The 18600-nt window shown below is 38.6% G+C and overlaps 1 protein-coding gene across 1 annotated transcript in view; it reads right to left on the minus strand.

Moving 5' to 3' along the window:
• AQR (aquarius intron-binding spliceosomal factor) overlaps positions 1-18600 on the minus strand; it is a gene marked incomplete at its 3' end in the record, with an annotated part of 97481 nt that overhangs the window by 15883 nt on the left and 62998 nt on the right. Inside the window, exons 21-28 of the mRNA XM_079768749.1 lie at positions 18311-18457; positions 17477-17546; positions 15112-15222; positions 12287-12396; positions 7087-7222; positions 5111-5320; positions 3877-4014; positions 857-928 (exon numbers count right to left, since the gene is read on the minus strand). Coding sequence (XP_079624875.1) covers positions 857-928; positions 3877-4014; positions 5111-5320; positions 7087-7222; positions 12287-12396; positions 15112-15222; positions 17477-17546; positions 18311-18457 — 994 coding nt within the window. The remainder of the gene's footprint in view (positions 1-856; positions 929-3876; positions 4015-5110; positions 5321-7086; positions 7223-12286; positions 12397-15111; positions 15223-17476; positions 17547-18310; positions 18458-18600) is intronic.

Raw genomic sequence — 18600 nt, forward strand, 5'->3', positions numbered from 1 at the left:
CTGGCTGATGGCGTGTGAGGAAGGATGGAGGATTGAGAAGGCAAGCATGGAATTACCCTATTTTAACATTTAGGGTAATCCAAAGAGTTCTGGGAGGTACAGGTCAGAATCAGACAAACAGTACACAGAAGGAAACAGATGCCCATACAGGTCAACATAAACCCTTGTATCACAATTATGCTCAGAGCCAGTTCTGAACCCCCAACGCAGTAAAAATTACCCCTTCTTTAATTTCCTATGCGACTATTTCACTTCCCTCCTCTATGTGTCTCCTTATTCTTGAAACATACCCTGATAAAATATATTTCAAGTCCCAAATAACTTGGCTCACAAAAAACTATTTTTGGAACCCAATTTATCTATAAGTTAGAGCAATCATGATTCTTAAATTAGAATTCCACATTTTGTTTTTAATGCTTTCATTGTAAAGAATATTGTACAATAAGAAACATACTTAAACATCATCATTTAGCTTAAAAGATTTAGGCATAAAATAAAGAAAAGCACTGCACCCAATAAACAAAAAAGAATTCTAAAAACAACTTCAACGAAAGGAAAGAAAAAAAAGCCTATCTTTCCTCCAAACACCATAAAAATGCAATTTTCTTTATTAAAATTACTTCGTTTTTTCAAAAAGTAGACATAGACTATGAATTTTTAAATAGTACTCCAAGAAACAATACAAACTACTAAATAACCAGTGAATATTTTAAAGGAAGTTTCCAGGCTTAAAATAGCATATCAAACATAATGATGTTAAAGAAAATACCTAACTATGGCAATTAGCACCCTAAAATTATCTAGCTTTCTGATGCTGCCCCTGCAAATTTCTGTGTCTCAGATCTCAGTATCTTACCTGTAGAAGAAGAGGTATAAACGTTTCTATCTCTAGGATCTGAGCAGCCTCCTCCATTAAAATGTTGTCATACTGAGAAAGGGAGAAGGAAAGTCTGTCAGCAAGGCAGCCTGAAAGCCACACATACCATCATAACCACAACCATGCAAAACAACTAAATAATTTCAGATAAAAGTAATAAATCATTCAAACAGAAAGTTCACAATCTTATTGATCACTATGCCTCTGCCTCTCCAAGTTGTCTTGAACCTCAGGGAAGCCCCCTAAATATAAAACTCTACCTTGAGGAGATCCTGTATATCATTTCTTGGACTACAATATCAATTCAGTTCTTTAAGTTCTACATAAGCAAATCAATTTATGATTACACTAGAGGCCCAGTGCATGAAATTCGTGCACTTGTGGTGGCGGGGGGAGTCCCTCAGCCCAGCCTGTGCCTTCTTGCAGTCCAGGAGCCTTCAGGGGATGTCCAACTGCTACGGAGGCAGGAGAGGCTCCAGCCACTGCCACTGCGCTGTGAGCCCGGCTTCTGGCTGAGTGGCGCTCCCCCTGTGGGAGTGCACTGACCACCAGGGGGCAGCTCCTGCATTGAGCGTCTGCCCCCTGGTGGTCAGTGCACGTCATAGCGACTGGTCATTCCGCCGTTTGGTCAATTTGCATATTAGCCTTTTATTATATAGGATACGAGGTCACTTTCATTGGTACTTCTTTTTAAATTTTTTTTTAAAAATTTACATTCAATATTATTTTGTAGCAGTTTTAGGTGTACAGCATAGTGGCTAGCTAATGATATATTTTCCCCTTGACAGTTCCAGTACCCAACTGGCACCATACATAGTTATTACAATATTATTGACCATATTTCCTATGCTGTACTTTATATCCCCATGACTATTCTGTAACAACTAATTTGTAATTCTCATCCACTGGTACTCTTACCATAGGTAGTATTTTAGGGTGAGTTTTTTTCCTTATGAATCCTAACCAGCACTCAACAATCTCCTGATTCAGCCCCTGGCATTCAATATATCACCAAAGTATGTCAATTTTACCTTGAAGAACTCCCTCTTGAACCTATTCATTTTTCTCCATTTCTACTACCACTATCACTCTAGTCTAAGCCACTACTCTGACTACTGCAAGCAATCTCTTTACTCCCCTCCTGTCTTATACCACCTACATCACTGATAAAGCAGTCATCAAATCACTTCACCTCCCTGGTATCATTTCATTGTCTTAGGAAAAAAATCCATTATAATGTGGCGTACAAGAGATGAATTAACTTAGGGCATTGCCTTCCTCTCGTACTTTATGTGTCACCTTTCTCCTCATTATTATGCTTCAACCATGTTGACCTAGTTCATCTTCTCAGAAATGGCAAAACCATTCCCGCCTCTAGTCCTCTTCATGCTATCCTCTCTTCACTTTGTCTGCTTGGCTCTTTCTCATTCTGAAAGTATCAGGCTAAACCCCAATGTCTCTAGGCCTCCTCTGACCTCCCAATCTAAAACGGGTTTCATTATAGATTCTGCTTTTTAAAAAGGAGATTTTAATCACAAAGCAAAATTGTGACATAACTATACTGGGAATGTGCACACATGTCTCCCTGAGAACAGCACAGAATCAAAAGACAAGGCCTACCATGGAAATCTAACATTCTTTATTGATAGAGATTAAAACAACAAAGGAAAACCTGAAAGAGTTGAAAGACTGGATAATTGGGGAGGATCAAGGAATAGGGGACTGCTTTTTTAAAATTTTAAGCAGATCTATAAGGTTCTTAAGATCTTAAACCAGATACACATGTATAAGTTGGATAAAAATAAAACTTTAAAATAAAAACATAAAAAATCTAACAGATACTATCAGCACTCCCATGCTAACAATCTTTAGGTGTGTAGCACAATGTAAGTATAGAAATGAATAATGAAAATGTGATAAGCTACAAGTAATGTGTTTTAGAATATGCATGTGGAAAGCTACATGCAAGCATAACATGCTAATTACAACTGCATTATCTCCCCTTGTTATTGAACTGATATGACTTAATATAAAACTCAAAGTGTATTTTATGTCAGCCCCAAGAATAAAATATTTAGGTGAAAAAGTCTCACTAGTAATTTTCAAAAAAGTAACTTCACACTACCTTTTAATACATTATTGTCCTACTTGCAGCTGAGAAACCTTTCATCCGAGATAACAACAATTCTATCACCTTCAATTTACTTAACACCTATCTTTCAGTGAATGCATAACACTAAAAAATTTGTCAGTTATTCATCAACAACAAATACTTTGCAAATTCTGAATTCAAACTAGTACAGAAACCATATTTTAAACAAGCACAGATAAATCAGTTGCAGGGAAGTTAAATGATGTGCATTGAAATAAAATCTACATCACTAGCAAAGTCACAGTCTGCAAATTGAAATTTGTTTGCTCAATTATTACATTCCATTTCAACTGAGTCACAGGCTATACCATGCCCTTTAGCTCTCTGGTCTTTATAATGTGATTAAGTAATTTAATATCTCATCCTTATAGTCTAAATAAGAATATTCCATGTCCTCACATGGAAGGCGTTTTCTTTATTGAATGAACAAATAACTGGGACTGAATGTGTGCTTAAAGCATGAACAATGCAAGCATATAGATGTTTATTTAATAGTTGGAAAACATCACCAAATGTTATCTTTATAGCTTTCAGTTCTGTTCAGATATTTTTCACATAGTGAAAATATATTAATCTACCCTAATAAGTATTAAAATTTGGTTAGACAATTATATGGTTATAATATCATTTAACGGATACATTACTGATTTAGAAAAATTACATTTAGAGTTCACTAATCATATAAACATAGGAAGGTATCACTTTTTAGAGACATTTTTAAGTTATTACAAATGCAAACTTCTAAAAGCGGTAGGCCAATCTCCAAGGGCTATGGCCTACATTAAAAACAAAACAAACTAACAGCTAAACAAATGATGAATTAAGAAACTAAAATACAAGTCTTTACCTTGAAACCTAACTTGACTAAATCATGTCGTTTTAAGGCAGCATGAGTACAGGTCATGGCAATGATTTTGGCTTCTTTCACCAAAAGGTATTTAGATCTGTCCAGTCCACTTCGAAGCAGTTCAGAGGCCCTGAATTCCTACAGAAGTGGGGGGAGGAGGGGCAGTGAGAGACTATTTTAGGAAAATAAAAATAGCTTATGCAAACATCCATACAATCCAGTTAATCAGACTTAATTCCTAAGAATTTAAACATATCATAAACTAGGCCTAAAGAAGCATAATTCTTTTCATTATTAATTAGGTACTAATTGAATTCAAATAATAGCTGATAGTCAAGCTACAATTTGGACTGTGTTTTTGTAAAAGGTAAAACATTTGCATTATCAGCAAGAATACTAGTCTTGGCTGGGTAGCTCAGTTGTTTGAAGCATTGTCATATACACCAAAGGGGTGTGGGTTCGATCCCTGGTTGGGCGCTTACAGGAGGCAACCAATAGAGGTTTTTCTCTCTCTTCCCCTTCCTCCCTCTAAGCATATGTTTCTTTTCTTTGTTTCTTTTCTTTCTCTCTCTTCCCCTTCCTCTCTCTAAGCATACCCTCGAGTGGGATTAAAAAACAAACAAACAAAAAACCCCAAGAATACTGAATAAATGGTAAATTATCACTATATTTATATTACTCAAGGTCCCTCCAGGAAACTGAAACTATTTCAAGTATTCATAACAAAGGTGAATTTAATGTAGTGGATGGAGTACACAGGTGACAGAGGAGCAGAAAAGCAATGAAAGGGGTCTCTGGGTTCCAGACACATTCTTCTCCAAACCTATCCTTTGTATAATGGTGATTCTTATTTCACCTAACTAATCAGGATCAACCATCCTGGCTAAGCAGCAACCTCACTTGCCTACTGAAGAGGCATGAAGAACTAAGAATGCCTACGTGGCAGTCTCAAATTCCAACTCAAAGAACCACTGCTCAATCTCCTCATTGCTCATCCCTTTCTCAAATATCAAGATTTTGACACCAGAAAAGCCAGAATAATGGGCATTCAATTCATATTAAATTTTACTTATTTCTTAAACTAGAACTATAAATATTTGCAATAAGCTCACTTAAAAGTAATAATCTGGTTTGTCAGATTTGAATATTTCATTTATTTTACATAACAAAAAACAAACCAACAACTAAACTTAAAACCTTTAAAGGAAAGTTAGAAGAACTTGAGAATCCTTACCTCAAGCTGAGTAAAGATTTTCTTAATATGCCTGAAACATCCTTCAGCAATTTCCATGTCTTCTTCATAAGACCGACCTTTAAAAATGGGTTGAGGAGCATTTGCAAAGTATTCATGAAAAGGGAAGAAAGTGGAGACTTCCGTGACATCTGGCGATGTGTTACCTTTATTTTTCACTTTGCTGATATATTCTTCCCAGCGAGACATTACCTTTAAAAAAAGGACTTGAGGTTAAATTTGCCAGCTAATTATGTCTTAAATGATAAAAGAGAAATTTTGTAAAAATAAGGTCTGCTAGGTAAAAGGTAAGAAAAGCAATTTTTAACCCAAAATAACTATTTTTTTACCAAAGTCACTGATGGACTAGACTGCCCTTCTTTTATAAAAGTAACTTTACCTTTAAGATTATAGAAAAAAAGGTTCTTTAATCAAAAATGTAGAAAGGGGAAAAAACTTCAGGGTCATCTCATGAGACTTTACCTCAAACATTTCAGATTCTCCATTTATACAAGAATTTATGCAAAAGGCTTCATGAAATTCCTTATTTTTTTTTTTATCTCAGTTTCTCTCCATACGGTAAGTTCAGCTTTAGCAGTTTTTAAATCAATTTGACACTTAACTCTTCTCCCTGACCTTTATAATTTTTCCAATTCTCTTTAGTACATTTATAAAGAACTTCTGGTTAAGCTGAGTACACATTTGAAAGCTCATTCTATGACTTCTGTGATAGAGTTCAATTATATCCTGGTATAATGTTAACTATGCCTCTATCACAAAGTTCCTACTTAATTCATCTCAATCTCTGTGCTTCTCCCAGGTCTTTTTCCATTACAATCCCAGTTTTTCTCAAAGTGTGGTCCTTAGGAGAATATCTGAGAAGCTAAATAACAATGTACATCCCTAGATGCCACCCTATATTGAAAGAGACTCTCTGGGGACAGAGCTTGAGAATTTCCTCTCAAACAACTTTCCTCATGTGATTCTTACATGTTGAAAATTTTTTAAAAATTAAATTAAAAAACACGTAGTTTTGACTGATAGCCTAGTGATTTTTATTTTGTGCCAAATATGCATTTAAGCATGATCTTTACTCCGTTTTTCAAACTTCTACACAGTCTGAGTCTAATGCAGACTACTTTGCAGGAGGATGCATATCTCTCCTGTTTCATAAGAAAACATGAAATATGTTCATTTTAAATGGGTTCACGTGGTTTGTGTATATACTTATAATGGGCACAAACCCATTCTTTCATATAGATTTTAAAATTACATTGTTACAATTTATACCTAAAATACACAAATAACATTAGTATAAAGGGAACAAAGTTATACAAAGTCTTCATTATTTGATTAGGCTTTATTCCATTTAAAATTACTAGGAAACCAACTGGCTATTGAAGTTCATTTGTATTCATTTTATTTCCCTTTGTTTCTCATTGGCTTCATACCCAAAGAACTAACCTTGCAAAAGCAAAAGATCACCCCACTAAATTGAAGTCAAAAGAATTTTTAACTTAAACTCCTGTTTATTTAAAATTAATTCTAAAACATAATTTATTTCTGGAAATTTAAAAGATTATGTTTTTCTTTATTGATTAATATTCATAGTAAAAGTAAGTTACAAAACTGCACTTTGTTACCATTAGGTAGCTGGAATATTTAGTTATTTATACTAATGAAAAAAAAAAAAGAGAATAATTAGAAACTTTTTCAATAGCAAAAAGGAAAAAAGAAAAAATTTTAAAGTACCAACATTGGCCTTTCATTGAAAGGGTCATCAAGCAAAGTTTGCAAAGAAAATTGAAGATTATAGGGAAAACAAACATTTAACATTCACAATATTGCTATGGCAATAGCATGTATTTCAATCTACTCCCTGGGGCGGGAAGCTTTCAAAAAAGATCTCAAAACCCATTTCAGTTTCCAACTGAAGACCACACAAGTGCAGTATGATTTTAAAACTCTTAACTTCCTACCTGATATAAGAAGAAATAGCCTGCTGTTTCACAAGTATATGAAGCATCCCCTGGAACCCCTAGACTTTTTTGCAATCGTTTGACTTCTTCTAAAAGTTCTATTCTTCGAGCCAGGACATAATTAACTCTTCCATACCTAGAAATTACAATTAAGCAAAAAGGCAAAATTATGTAATGAAGAGATTTGAAAGGAAATTGTCAGCAAAATATTCAAGAAAAATCGTATCAGAAACTATAAACGGCCAAATTAAAAAACAAAACAGAAAACATACTTTATATTTTACTATAAATAGTAGTTCTTGGATCATTTTACACCAAAGTTACTTAAAGTGCACCCTATGGATCAGTGCATACCTACAAATGTGTTACTGGTCTGTGAAGAAGAAAAATCAAAGACATCACTAAATACACCATTTAAGTTCAGCTATCAAATTTTTTTCCCCATAACAAGTTCTTCACAAAGAAGCAAACAGTACAGTGCATTCTGGTGCTAGTTCATCCCATCAGACCAAGAACATCCAGTTTACCCACTGACTGCTTTGAATAGCACTGTTTATGCCATCACAAATGTAGATTTGTTCTAAAGGCTTTGAAAGGTAATGTATTTTTCATTCTGTCATCCCAGCATGTGGTTTGGCACCTGAACCTAGTAGGTTCACAGACATTTGCTGAATGTGTAGGAACCTAAAATTTGGACAGTATATATAAAATTTGGAAAGAGATAGTTAAGAAAAAAAAAAAGTAGTGGCACCAGAATTGCATTCCAAAGGCTATATACATACTCTTTCCACTGTAACAAAATGCCCCCATGACCTTTCACTAATAAAAAAGATCAAAACAGTTTTTAAACACTGAAGTTCTCATGTTTAAAGATTTGACAAAGGAAGAAGTCATGTTCCTGGCTGCTCCAGAGTTCAGTTGACCTCTGAGGCAGAAAGCGATGATCAAGAATACAAAAGGGATAAGACATGGTCTATGTTTTTAAGAATTTTCCAACTTAGAAGGTATCAACATCATAGCAGGTAATTTTTTTCTATGTGCTTATCTATAGTTTAAAATGTTTCCTACAATGAACACTTTGGTAATGAGAAGAAAAAAAATGGGAATGCTTATAAAGAGTTTGTAATAAAATGCCAAATCTTATAATATAATGTTAAATTTAAAAAGCAATATATAATAGAATCCTATGTGATATTTGTTCAATTGCTCTGTAAATCTAAAACTATTATTCAAAACTATTCATTTTAAAAGGCAATGTATAAAATTATAATTAATTAGCAACATTATAGCTGACTAGAGGCCCGGTGCACGAAATTCGTGCACAGGGGGCAGCGGGGAGTGTGTCCCTCAGCCTGGCCTGCACCCTCTCCAATCTGGGACCCCTCATGGGATAACCAGCAGTTGGACATCCCTCTCACAATTCAGAACTGCTGGCTCCTAACCGCTCACCTGCCTGCCTGATTGCCCCTAACTGCTTCTGCCTACCAGCTTGATTGTCCCTAACTGCTCCCCTGCTGGCTTGATTGCCCCTACCTACCTCTGCCTCGGCCCACACCTGGTACCCAGGATTCCCTCCTCCAGCTGACCACAGGCACCCAGGATCCGGGCTTCCCTCCCTCTGGTCAGCCATAGGCGCCCAGGCTGGCTGCAGCCTTAGGGGATGGTGGACAGGGGGCTTCGTCTGTGCTGCAGCTGCAAGTGCTGGTGCCCAGGACTGCAGGGTGGGCGGCTTCTTTGTCTCCCAGGCCACAGCCAGCCACAGGTCCTGGTGCCCGGGACCGCAGGGTGGGCGGATTCTCCATCTACCATGCTGTAGCCAGCTGCAGGTGCTGGCACCTGGACCGCAGGGTGGGCGGCTTCTCTGTCTCCCAGGCCACAGCCAGCCGCAGGTGCTGGTGCCCAGGACCGCAGGGTGGGCAGCTTCTCTGTCTCCCAGGCCACAGCCAGCCACAGGTACTGGTGCCCAGGACCGCAGGGTGGGCGGCTTCTCCATCTCCCGGGCTGCAGCCAGCCTCAGGTACTGGGGCCCGGTTTCTTGTCTCCCCCAGGACGTGGGGAGGGCGGCTTCTCCAGCTGGCTGCGGCTTGGGATCACGGGGCAGGCGGCTTCTTCATCTCCCAGGTCGCAGCCAGCCTCAGGCACTGAGGCCCAGTTTCTCATTCTCCCCCAGGAGGTGGGGCAGGCGGACCTGAGGTTTCTGCTGTTGGCTGCAGCCTGGGATCACAGGGCAGGCGGCTTCTTCATCTCCCGGGCTGCAGCCAGCCTCAGGCACTGGCACCTGGTTTCTTGTCTCCCCCAGGATGTGGGGTGAACCGCTTCTCCAGCTGGCTGAGGCCTGAGATCATGGGGCAGGCAGCTTCTTGGTCTCCGTGGCTGCAGCCAGCCTCAGGTGCTGGGGCCCGGTTTCTCCGTCTCCCCAGGACATGGGGCGGGCGGACCTGAGGCTTCTGAGGCTGACTGCAGCCTGGGATCATGGGGTGGGCAGCTTCTTCCTCTCCCGGCCGCACCCAGCCTCAGACGCAGGGCCCGGTTTCTCCGTCTCCCCAGGACGTGGGGCAGGCTGACGTGAGGCAGGCGGACCTGAGGCTTCTGAGGCTGGCTGAGGCCTGGGATCATGGGGCAGGTGGCTTCTTGGTCTCTGTGGCTGCAGCCAGCCTCAGGCGCTGGCGCCTGACTTCTCCGACTCCCAGAGACCTGGAGAGGCTGGGGGGCGGGGCTGCCGCCATGTTTTCAGTTTAATTGCATACTCACTCAGATTGGATGGTGGGCGTGGCTTGTGAGTGTAGCGGAGTGATGATTTGCATATTACTCTATTATATTATAGGAGGATTATTGAAAAAAAGACTATCAAACACTTATTTTGGATTAGCAAAATTATGGATGATCACTCTACCTGTACTGTCTCATTAGATTTAACATTTTTCTTTATGAAAAATGATATCACTTTAATTATGAAACAATATTCACCATTTTTCTTTTTAGTTACAACAAAGGGAGAGAAATGAAAGAATATGCCCAATCTATCAAGCACACACTTAACAAGACCTGGGGCTTGATTTGTGTATCAGAAAGCAAAAGTATTTTCTGTCTAAAAACTCAGTAGTACCTAAAACCATTTTTAAAATCCTACTTCTGCTCTATTATAATATTCTTTAAACTTTTGCACTCGTATGTCGAGTGTGACTCGACACGGTTAGCATTGGTAGCAGCTCGTATGTTGAATTGTATTGAATGTATCAATAATTTGAAATATAAAAAAATCCAAATAAATAAGTTTGTATGAAAAGAAACTCCAGTTTTTTATTCTACTGCCACGCTTTGTAAAATCTGGGGTATTTAAAAAATTAAATCCCGAGTAGAATAAAGGAATCGAGAAAAAAGCAAGCGAGTGCAAAGGGTTAAAAACTATAAATTCCACTGCAATACAATTATAAGTATAATATTTAGTATTCCATCAGTATCTGTATGTTCACTGAGTTTGGGGGTATTTGATTTTAGACTCTAGCCCTCTAGTAAGTTAGGTTTAATATGAGGAAATACTCATGGGAAGAATTCAGAGAAATATCATTGGCTGATCTAAAATTAATAATCAAAGCCCCAAATAACTTAATGTGTGTTGTTCTTTGCTCTCTGCCTTATTTTCCCCTCTCTGACTTTTTAGAAGCTAACAAATGTTTGGTAAGCTCTGTAAAACAAGAATTCAAAGTAGATGCAACATAATAATTTAATACTCTTCTAGCTCTTTTGATGTCTATGATCAATTCAGTCAAAGGTCATGTTCATACCCAAAGGCTGTATTAAATATGTGCAGCTGTTAATTATGCCTTCTGTCTAAAACTATGCTTTAAAAATGGATTTAAATACAAATGAGTGAGGTATTATAAAGCAACTTTGAAGAAAAAAAAGTAAAATACTAACAGCAAAAGAAATTTGAGTGGTAAAATTTTAGTCACTCTACAATATGCAATCCATATATATAAAGAGCCAGGGGCTGTCCCGACCAGAGGGACGACCGAACAGGAAGGCTGTGTAGGGCGACCAGGCTGGCAGGAGGGGGCAGTGAGGGAAGACCAAAGGCGACGACCAAAATGACCAAACAACCGGTCACCATGAGGTGCATGGAGCTCCTCTTGGGCCCTCCCCTGCAGCCCATAGGCTCCGATCACAGCAAGGCTGGCAGCCGGAAGGTAGGCGGTGGGGGGCGTGAGGCTGTGAAGGGCCGAGGCACAGCTGGGAAGGGCCCAGGCTCAGGCCGGCAGTGGCCGCAGCAGCAATGGGGTAATGGGGGCGGCGCCTTCCCCTGATCCACCAGGTCACCACCCACAGAGGGAGGCCAGACTGCGGCTTAGGCCGGGGGCCGAGGCAGAGGAGGTTAGGGGTGATCAGGCCAACAGGGGAGCAAGTTAGGGTCGATCAGGTCAGCAGGGGGGCAAGTTAGGGGCGATCAGGTCGGCACGGGGGCAAGTTAGGACCCAATCAGGTCAGCAGGGGGGCAAGGTAGGAGCGATCAGCCAGGCAGGGGGCAAAGTAGGGGTGATCAGGCTGGCAGGGGGGCAAGGTAGGGGTGATCAGGCCGGCAAGGGGGCAAGTTAGGATCGATAAGGCCAGCAGGGGGGCAAGTTAGGGGCAATCACGCTGGCAGGGGGGCAAGTTAGGGTTGAGCAGGCCGGCAGGGGAGCAAGTTAGGGTCAATCAGGCCAGCAGGGGGGCAAGGTAGGGGCGATCAGGCCATCAGGCAGAGGCAGTTAGGGGCGATCAGGCAGGCGGGCAGAGGGGTTAGGGGCGATCAGGCAGGCAGGCAGAGGGGTTAGGGACAATCAGGCAGGCAGGCAGGTGAGCAGTTAAGAGCCAGTGGTCCTGGATTTGGAGAGGGGACCTGGGATCGGGCCTTAACCAGCAGTTAGACATCCCCCAAGGGGTCCCGATTTGGAGAGGTGCAGGCTGGGCTGAGGGACAACCCCCCCCTCCCCCCGTGCACGAATTTTGTGCCCCGGGCCTCTAGTATTAAACATAAAGCCCAGCTAAACAGGCATTAAGAGCCTGAAATAATATTTACAACTCCAAAGCTTACAATGCCATTAATCTTCAATTGCATTTCATTAAATGAATCAACTTCCTAATTGATGCCTTAGACATACACAAAGGAGAATGTTAAAGATTCTTTTGTATACCATTTCAAAATTCATCCCCATTTGCTCACCTGCTGAAATCTTTCTCTGTCTCCAGCTCTTCTTCTCCATGACCAAGACGCAGGAGGTGGCGCTCATCAATGTCTAAAGCCATGATTTTCTCAAACAACTGGTTCAGGGCCTAGATAATAAAACCAGAAGGATGATTGCGAGTTTTAAAGAATCAGCACTCCCTTAAAAGTAACAGCCAACATTTAGAAGGACAGAAGAGAGAAATCATTGCTCAGTCAGATATGAATCAAATCAAAACAAAAAAGGAAACATCTTATATTTGTCCATTTACAGTTATTGAATTCTGATATTTCTGCCTATGTATACTAGGCCAAATAAATAACTGGAAACCATAAAAATCATCTAACCACTAAATCTCTTTTAACTTATGAAAAGAAAAAAGGTTTGGGCTCAGTTTCTATTTCTCCCAAGTAATAACAATTACTAAAATGATGAATAACAACACCGGTTTTATTTCACTCAATGAAATTTCCATGGATTGCAGAGAACTAGAAATTTTTTTTGGTTGGAGGACTCCCAGGAGTTGAGTGTGTAGGTAGAACACACAGAGAGGACCACAGTGTGAAAAGTAAAGTGCATCATTCAAATCTTGGGCTGAAAGTCTAAAGATCTCTATGCAACAATGGGCACTCATTTATAGCCAACTCTTCTGATGAAAGCCATCCAGAAGCCACTCCTTTCTACCTATTAAATGTTCTTATTTAGGGTCCCCTAGTATTTATTATCTGCACATATGCAGTTACAAGGCTTTTCAGAATGAGGAAAGTTTCATAGTATGGGAAGATACACTAATAAAAACATCATTTAAAAATTAGCCCTCACTCAAACATCTCTCTTAATTTACCATTAGTATAACCCTGCCTGCCCATCAAGTGAGCATCCAATCTCATCAACATCCAGGTTATATAATATAAATATAAACATCCTTTGCTATCAAAATTCTACCAATTAGAATTCAGAAATTAAAGAGATACACATCATTTTTAGAAAAATTCCCAACTATCCAAAAATCTTAATATTTTTCAGCCAAAAGTTGGAGGCCCAACTGACCAGACCACATTACATTACTCACTATCCAACCTTTTGCTATCTAAGCTCAGGAACAACATAGATTTAGTTGGCAAAAATACTCCCACTGAAATCTCAGAAAAACCTGCAAGATTTCATCGTGAATTAGAGTGATGTTGGAGAATTGCTTGAGTTATATATGCACATAGAGATCTGGCAAACAAAATAGTTGTGAAAGAATTAACAATTTGATAGAGATCAATAAGGATGATTTGATGATCTAAGGATCAAAAAAAGCCCTTAGGAAACAATAAGTCTTTGACTATTTTTGTAAAATAATCCTCTCTATAACTGTGTTATTCAAGTCAATCATTAATAGAGGACACCATAGACAGTCATTATCAATTTATGACAAGATTTATTTAAAAATACATGAATCGCCCAGCCAGTGTGGCTCAGTGATTGAGCATCAAACCATGCACTAAGAGGTCACTGGTTCAATTCCCAGTCTGGGCACATGCCTGGGTGGAGGCTCGATCTCCAGTAGGGGGCATGCAGGAGGCAGCTGATCAATGATGTTTCTCTCTCATCGATGTTTCTATCTCTCCCTCTCCCTTTCTCTCTAAAATCAATTTAAAATTTTTTTTTAAAATACACATATTATTCTTTATTCACTCTAAGAATTTGCAAATAGAAAAATTATCACAGACTAAATATTGTTAAATAGAAGAAAAATAAGTCTACACGTGTTTGTTTTTTTTTTAATCAAGGTAAACTCTCAATCAACCCTCTTCATGGCACAATTTTAGTACATCATGCCACCATTACTAAAAACATGATATGAACCAACACAATAGTATTGTTTTTTAAAACCTGTTAATTAAAAGTTGATGAAAAACACAATAAATGACGTTAGCATTCTAAAAACCCAGTACTTCTTTGTAGACCAACTCTTTGCAGAACTGGTCAACTCAAGTCACCATTATTATGTATTCAGAGAAAATAAGTACCTTCAGAGGTTCAGACTACCATTCAAGTTTCATAACATGCTGAACATTCTGAAAGCTGCCTTTCACATTCTACATGAGAACTAATAAATGTTACTTGTTTTTCTTCTTTCTATGAGTGACAGCTATCACATCACACAGGTAGACATAAAAATAATTTTTCAACCATTATTTACAAAAAAGGAATTTGTTTTTTTTGCTTTAGCTGTTTATAAAGCCTTATGTATTGAACCTGCAACCTAAAATAGTCCTTCCATGTATACTTCCATGTATATTCGTATGTATACTTCATAAAGATTTAAAGTTCAACCCAGTAATACAGTTTAGACTCAGTCTTTTAGGAATATTTGTCCTACTAGCAGGAAAAATGCTACTAAAGCTTCAAAGTAAAAGTTCTAGCTCAGCACATAAGATGGGGGGAGCAATTTAATTTCATTTAATCCAAATATTTGACTACATACCTAAATATTCTGCTTAGCTTTTCCACAATTTGACACCCCCTCAATTAGAAAAGGTTGTTTTTATATTTTCTTCAATACAGTCTAGTCCTTACTAGTGTTAATCTAAGAATAACTCAGTAACAAACACTATACTCAGCCTTTCCTGGTATTCTGTTTACCTATGAGGTTATCACACAAGCAGAAATCTCCATTGCGCTTCCATGCACTCCTGCTTCTTCTTTATTTACCTCCCCCAGGTCCACTCTATACATTTATGTGTACGTGTGTGTGTGTGCACTAGTATTCTCTCCCTTCCTCCCCCCGCCCCCCCCCCCCCCCCCCCGAACCCTTCTTCTCTCTCTCTCTTACCTGATTGGAATGAGTAACAATCAGAGTTCTCTGCTCTGGAAAATTGTGGTATATATTGGATATGATCTGAACCGCCACATCTGTTTTTCCTGTACCCGGTGGGCCCACAACCTAAAAAGGAGATAAACATAGCAAACTTCTAAATGGCAATTCTAAAACTGAAAGATAAAAATGTTTAAAAATCCACTGGATGAGTTTAATAGCTTAACGGACAGGATAGAGTCTATGAACTTCCAGATGGATCAATAGAAGTCACCTAATCTAAATAACAAACAGGAAAGGAGGGGTAAAACAAGTCATAGCCAGAGCCTCATGAATCTGTAATATTAAAAGGTCTAACATTCATATCACTGAAGTGCTAGAGAAAGAGGAAAACTATACAGTACAGAAAATGTATTTGAAGAAGTAATGGCTGAAAATTTCCCAAATTGGCAAAAGACATAAAAATCCACAGTATCAAGCTCAGCAAACCCCAAACAGAATAATCCCAAAGAAATTATGTCCAGATACACTATAATTTAATGTTTGAAAACTAAAGACAAATTATTAAAAGCAACTAGAAAAAAATGATACACTACATAGCAAAACGATGTTTCAAATAACTATGTATTTCTTATCAGAAACAATGGAAGCCAGAAGGATGTAGAATAACATTTTTAAAGTGCTGAAAGGTAAGACCTGTCAAAGTAGAATTCTATATCCAGTGAAAATATCTTTAAAGAATGAAGGTGAATTAGAGACATTCTCACATGAAGAAACCAATGATAATTCTTTGCTAGCAGACCCGCTCTTAAGAGTGGTGAAAGAATTTCTTCAGACAGAAAGGAAATGATACTAGAGGAAACTTGAGATAAAGGATTGAGAAGATTGTGAAGAGTTAAGTATGTATATTGTAATTCTCTAGAGCAGCCATTAAGAAAAATTACACAAGATATAATAAATGAACAAAATAAATCAACAAAAACATGGAACTAAAAACTACACAAATAACTCGTAAGAATGCAGAAAAGGAAAAACAGCAACACAAAACAAAGGGAACAAACATAAATAATAAAATGGTAGATCTAAATCCAGACACATCAGTAAATACATTACCTGGGGTCTAAACACACCAAATAAAAGACAGAGACTGCCAGAATTCATAGAACAACATGCCCCAATTATATACTGTCTACAAGAAACTCACTTCTGCACTAACCGGTTTGGCTTAGTGGATAGAGCGTCGGCCTGCGGACTCAAGGGTCACAGGTTTGATTCTGGTCAAGGGCATGTACCTTGGTTGCGGGCACATACCCAGTAGGGGGTGTGCAGGAGGCAGCTGATTGATGTTCCTCTCTCATCGATGTTTCTAACTCTCTATCCCTCTCCCTTCCTCTCTGTAAAAAATCAATAAAATATATATATTTTTAAAAACTCACTTCCAATACAATAGGTAGTTTAGAAGTAAAATGATGGGAAAAGATGTATCACATAAACACTATTCAAAGGAAAGCTGCAGTGGCTACATTAATATCAAAGTAGACTTTTGAGCAAAGAAAATTACCAGTGATGAAGAGAGACATTACTTCACCAAGAAGACATTAACAATGTGTGTATACATATCATAAAGCTGTAAAATTTGTAAAGCAAAAACTGACAGAACTGAAAAGGAGAAACAGCCAGAAACAGAATTATAGTAGGAGACTTCAATTCTCTTCTCTCAGTAATCAACTGGTATTAAGTGGAATATAAGCAAGAATTGAGAAGTACTGAACAATACTACCAACCGAATTAATCTGATCGGCATACATAGGACACTCCTCCACCCCCAAACAACAGAACACACATTCTTTTCAAGCTCATATGGAATATCCTCCAAGACAGATCACATTCTGGGTCACAAAACAAACCTTAACAAAATAAAAAACCCCAAAAATTGGAATAATATAAAGTATGTTCTCTGACCATAATGGATTTAGATTGGAAATCAATAACTGGAAGATAACAGAAAATCTCCCAAAACTTGGAAATTAAACACATGTCTAAACCAGTTGTCAGTAGACATTTCTGTTAAGGTCTAGCAAGTTAACATTTTAGGCTTGTGGTCCAGATTATCTCTGCTGTAAGCATTTAACCTCTGCAGATGTAACACAAGAGTGGCCACAGGCAACACATAAACAAATGGGCATAGTGGTAGTCTAATAAAACTTTATTTATGAACACTGAAATGAGTAGCAAGATCTCCATATGCATAAGATGTCACAAGCATTTAGAAACACTTAATTCATTTTTGCTTTTGTGCTTCAAATAGAACACACTATCAAAATCCGAAGCTCACTTCTACTCCGAATCCATGTAAAAACATGTGTAACAATAATGCTCTTACCATAGTTAGCCCAGGCTGCATTCCAGCACGGATGGCCTCTATCTGTGTATGAGTGAACTGAATAGTATTACTGCAAATTAGAGTAGATAAAAAGTTGGTTGAAAACACAGATGAATGACATTCAGTAAAAATTTAGACAACAGTGACCAGAGTTCTAAACATCTGCTCTGCATCTGTTCCCAGTCTCTTCTCCCCCTCAGGCTGGCCCTTTGTGTATGTGTGGTAAAATTACATAATAAGAAATCTGCCCTCTTCACCACATTTAAGTGTGCAGTACAGCACTGTTAACTATGAGCCAATGTGGTACAGCAGGTCTCTAGAACGTACATCTTACATGACTTAACAATCTCTTCTGAAGGACTCTCAGCACCCCTGCCCTTCCACAGACCAATTAAAACTGAATGAAACTTGTGGACGGAGAAGACTAGTTATTTTTCAATATATTTAGCCCATTCCAGACCTCATCTGAAGTGTCCAAGTTCTAGCTCACAAGCTAACCCAAATGTCCTGCCACTGTATTAGTTATGGCACACACGCAACGAGCCGCTGCTACAAGTAACACGTGGTCATAAAGTAAGAACCCTGTGCTGAAGTTAAGGTAGCCCTCTAACGTTCATTCTCATAGTACCTGAAAATGTTTCTTTCTGAAATATGACTACAGAATGGCCAAAAATGTCTGAGCTATTCAGCCAATTGATAGACTAGAAGGAAAGGGTATAGCAACAGAATTTCCTGGGATTTTTAAAGAGTCAGAAATTTTTTAAAAAATTACAAATCCATTTGAAATAGCAAACTATTATTAATTACTACAATTAGCCCAGATAGTAAAATTACCGCTTGGGTTGGTTGTAAGGGTAAGGACCCCGATTAGGAATAACATGAGGTTCAACAATTAAGGTCTTGGCCTCTTCACTGTCTTCATCTTCCCCATCCACGTCTTTCCTTTTCTTCCCTTTTCCACTTCTTACTGGGAAAGTTATCCTACAAGACCAAACTTCTGTTCAGTTTTACAATTAACAATGTTTATCACTGTGCATACATTGTGTAAAGAATAATCAGATCAGTAAGAAACATTTATGATCTAAAGGATCGTACTATCTGTACATAAATTTTGAAGAAAAGCA

The sequence above is a fragment of the Cnephaeus nilssonii genome, assembly GCF_951640355.1.
Source record: "Cnephaeus nilssonii genome assembly, chromosome: 4".
Lineage (NCBI taxonomy): Eukaryota > Metazoa > Chordata > Mammalia > Chiroptera > Vespertilionidae > Cnephaeus > Cnephaeus nilssonii.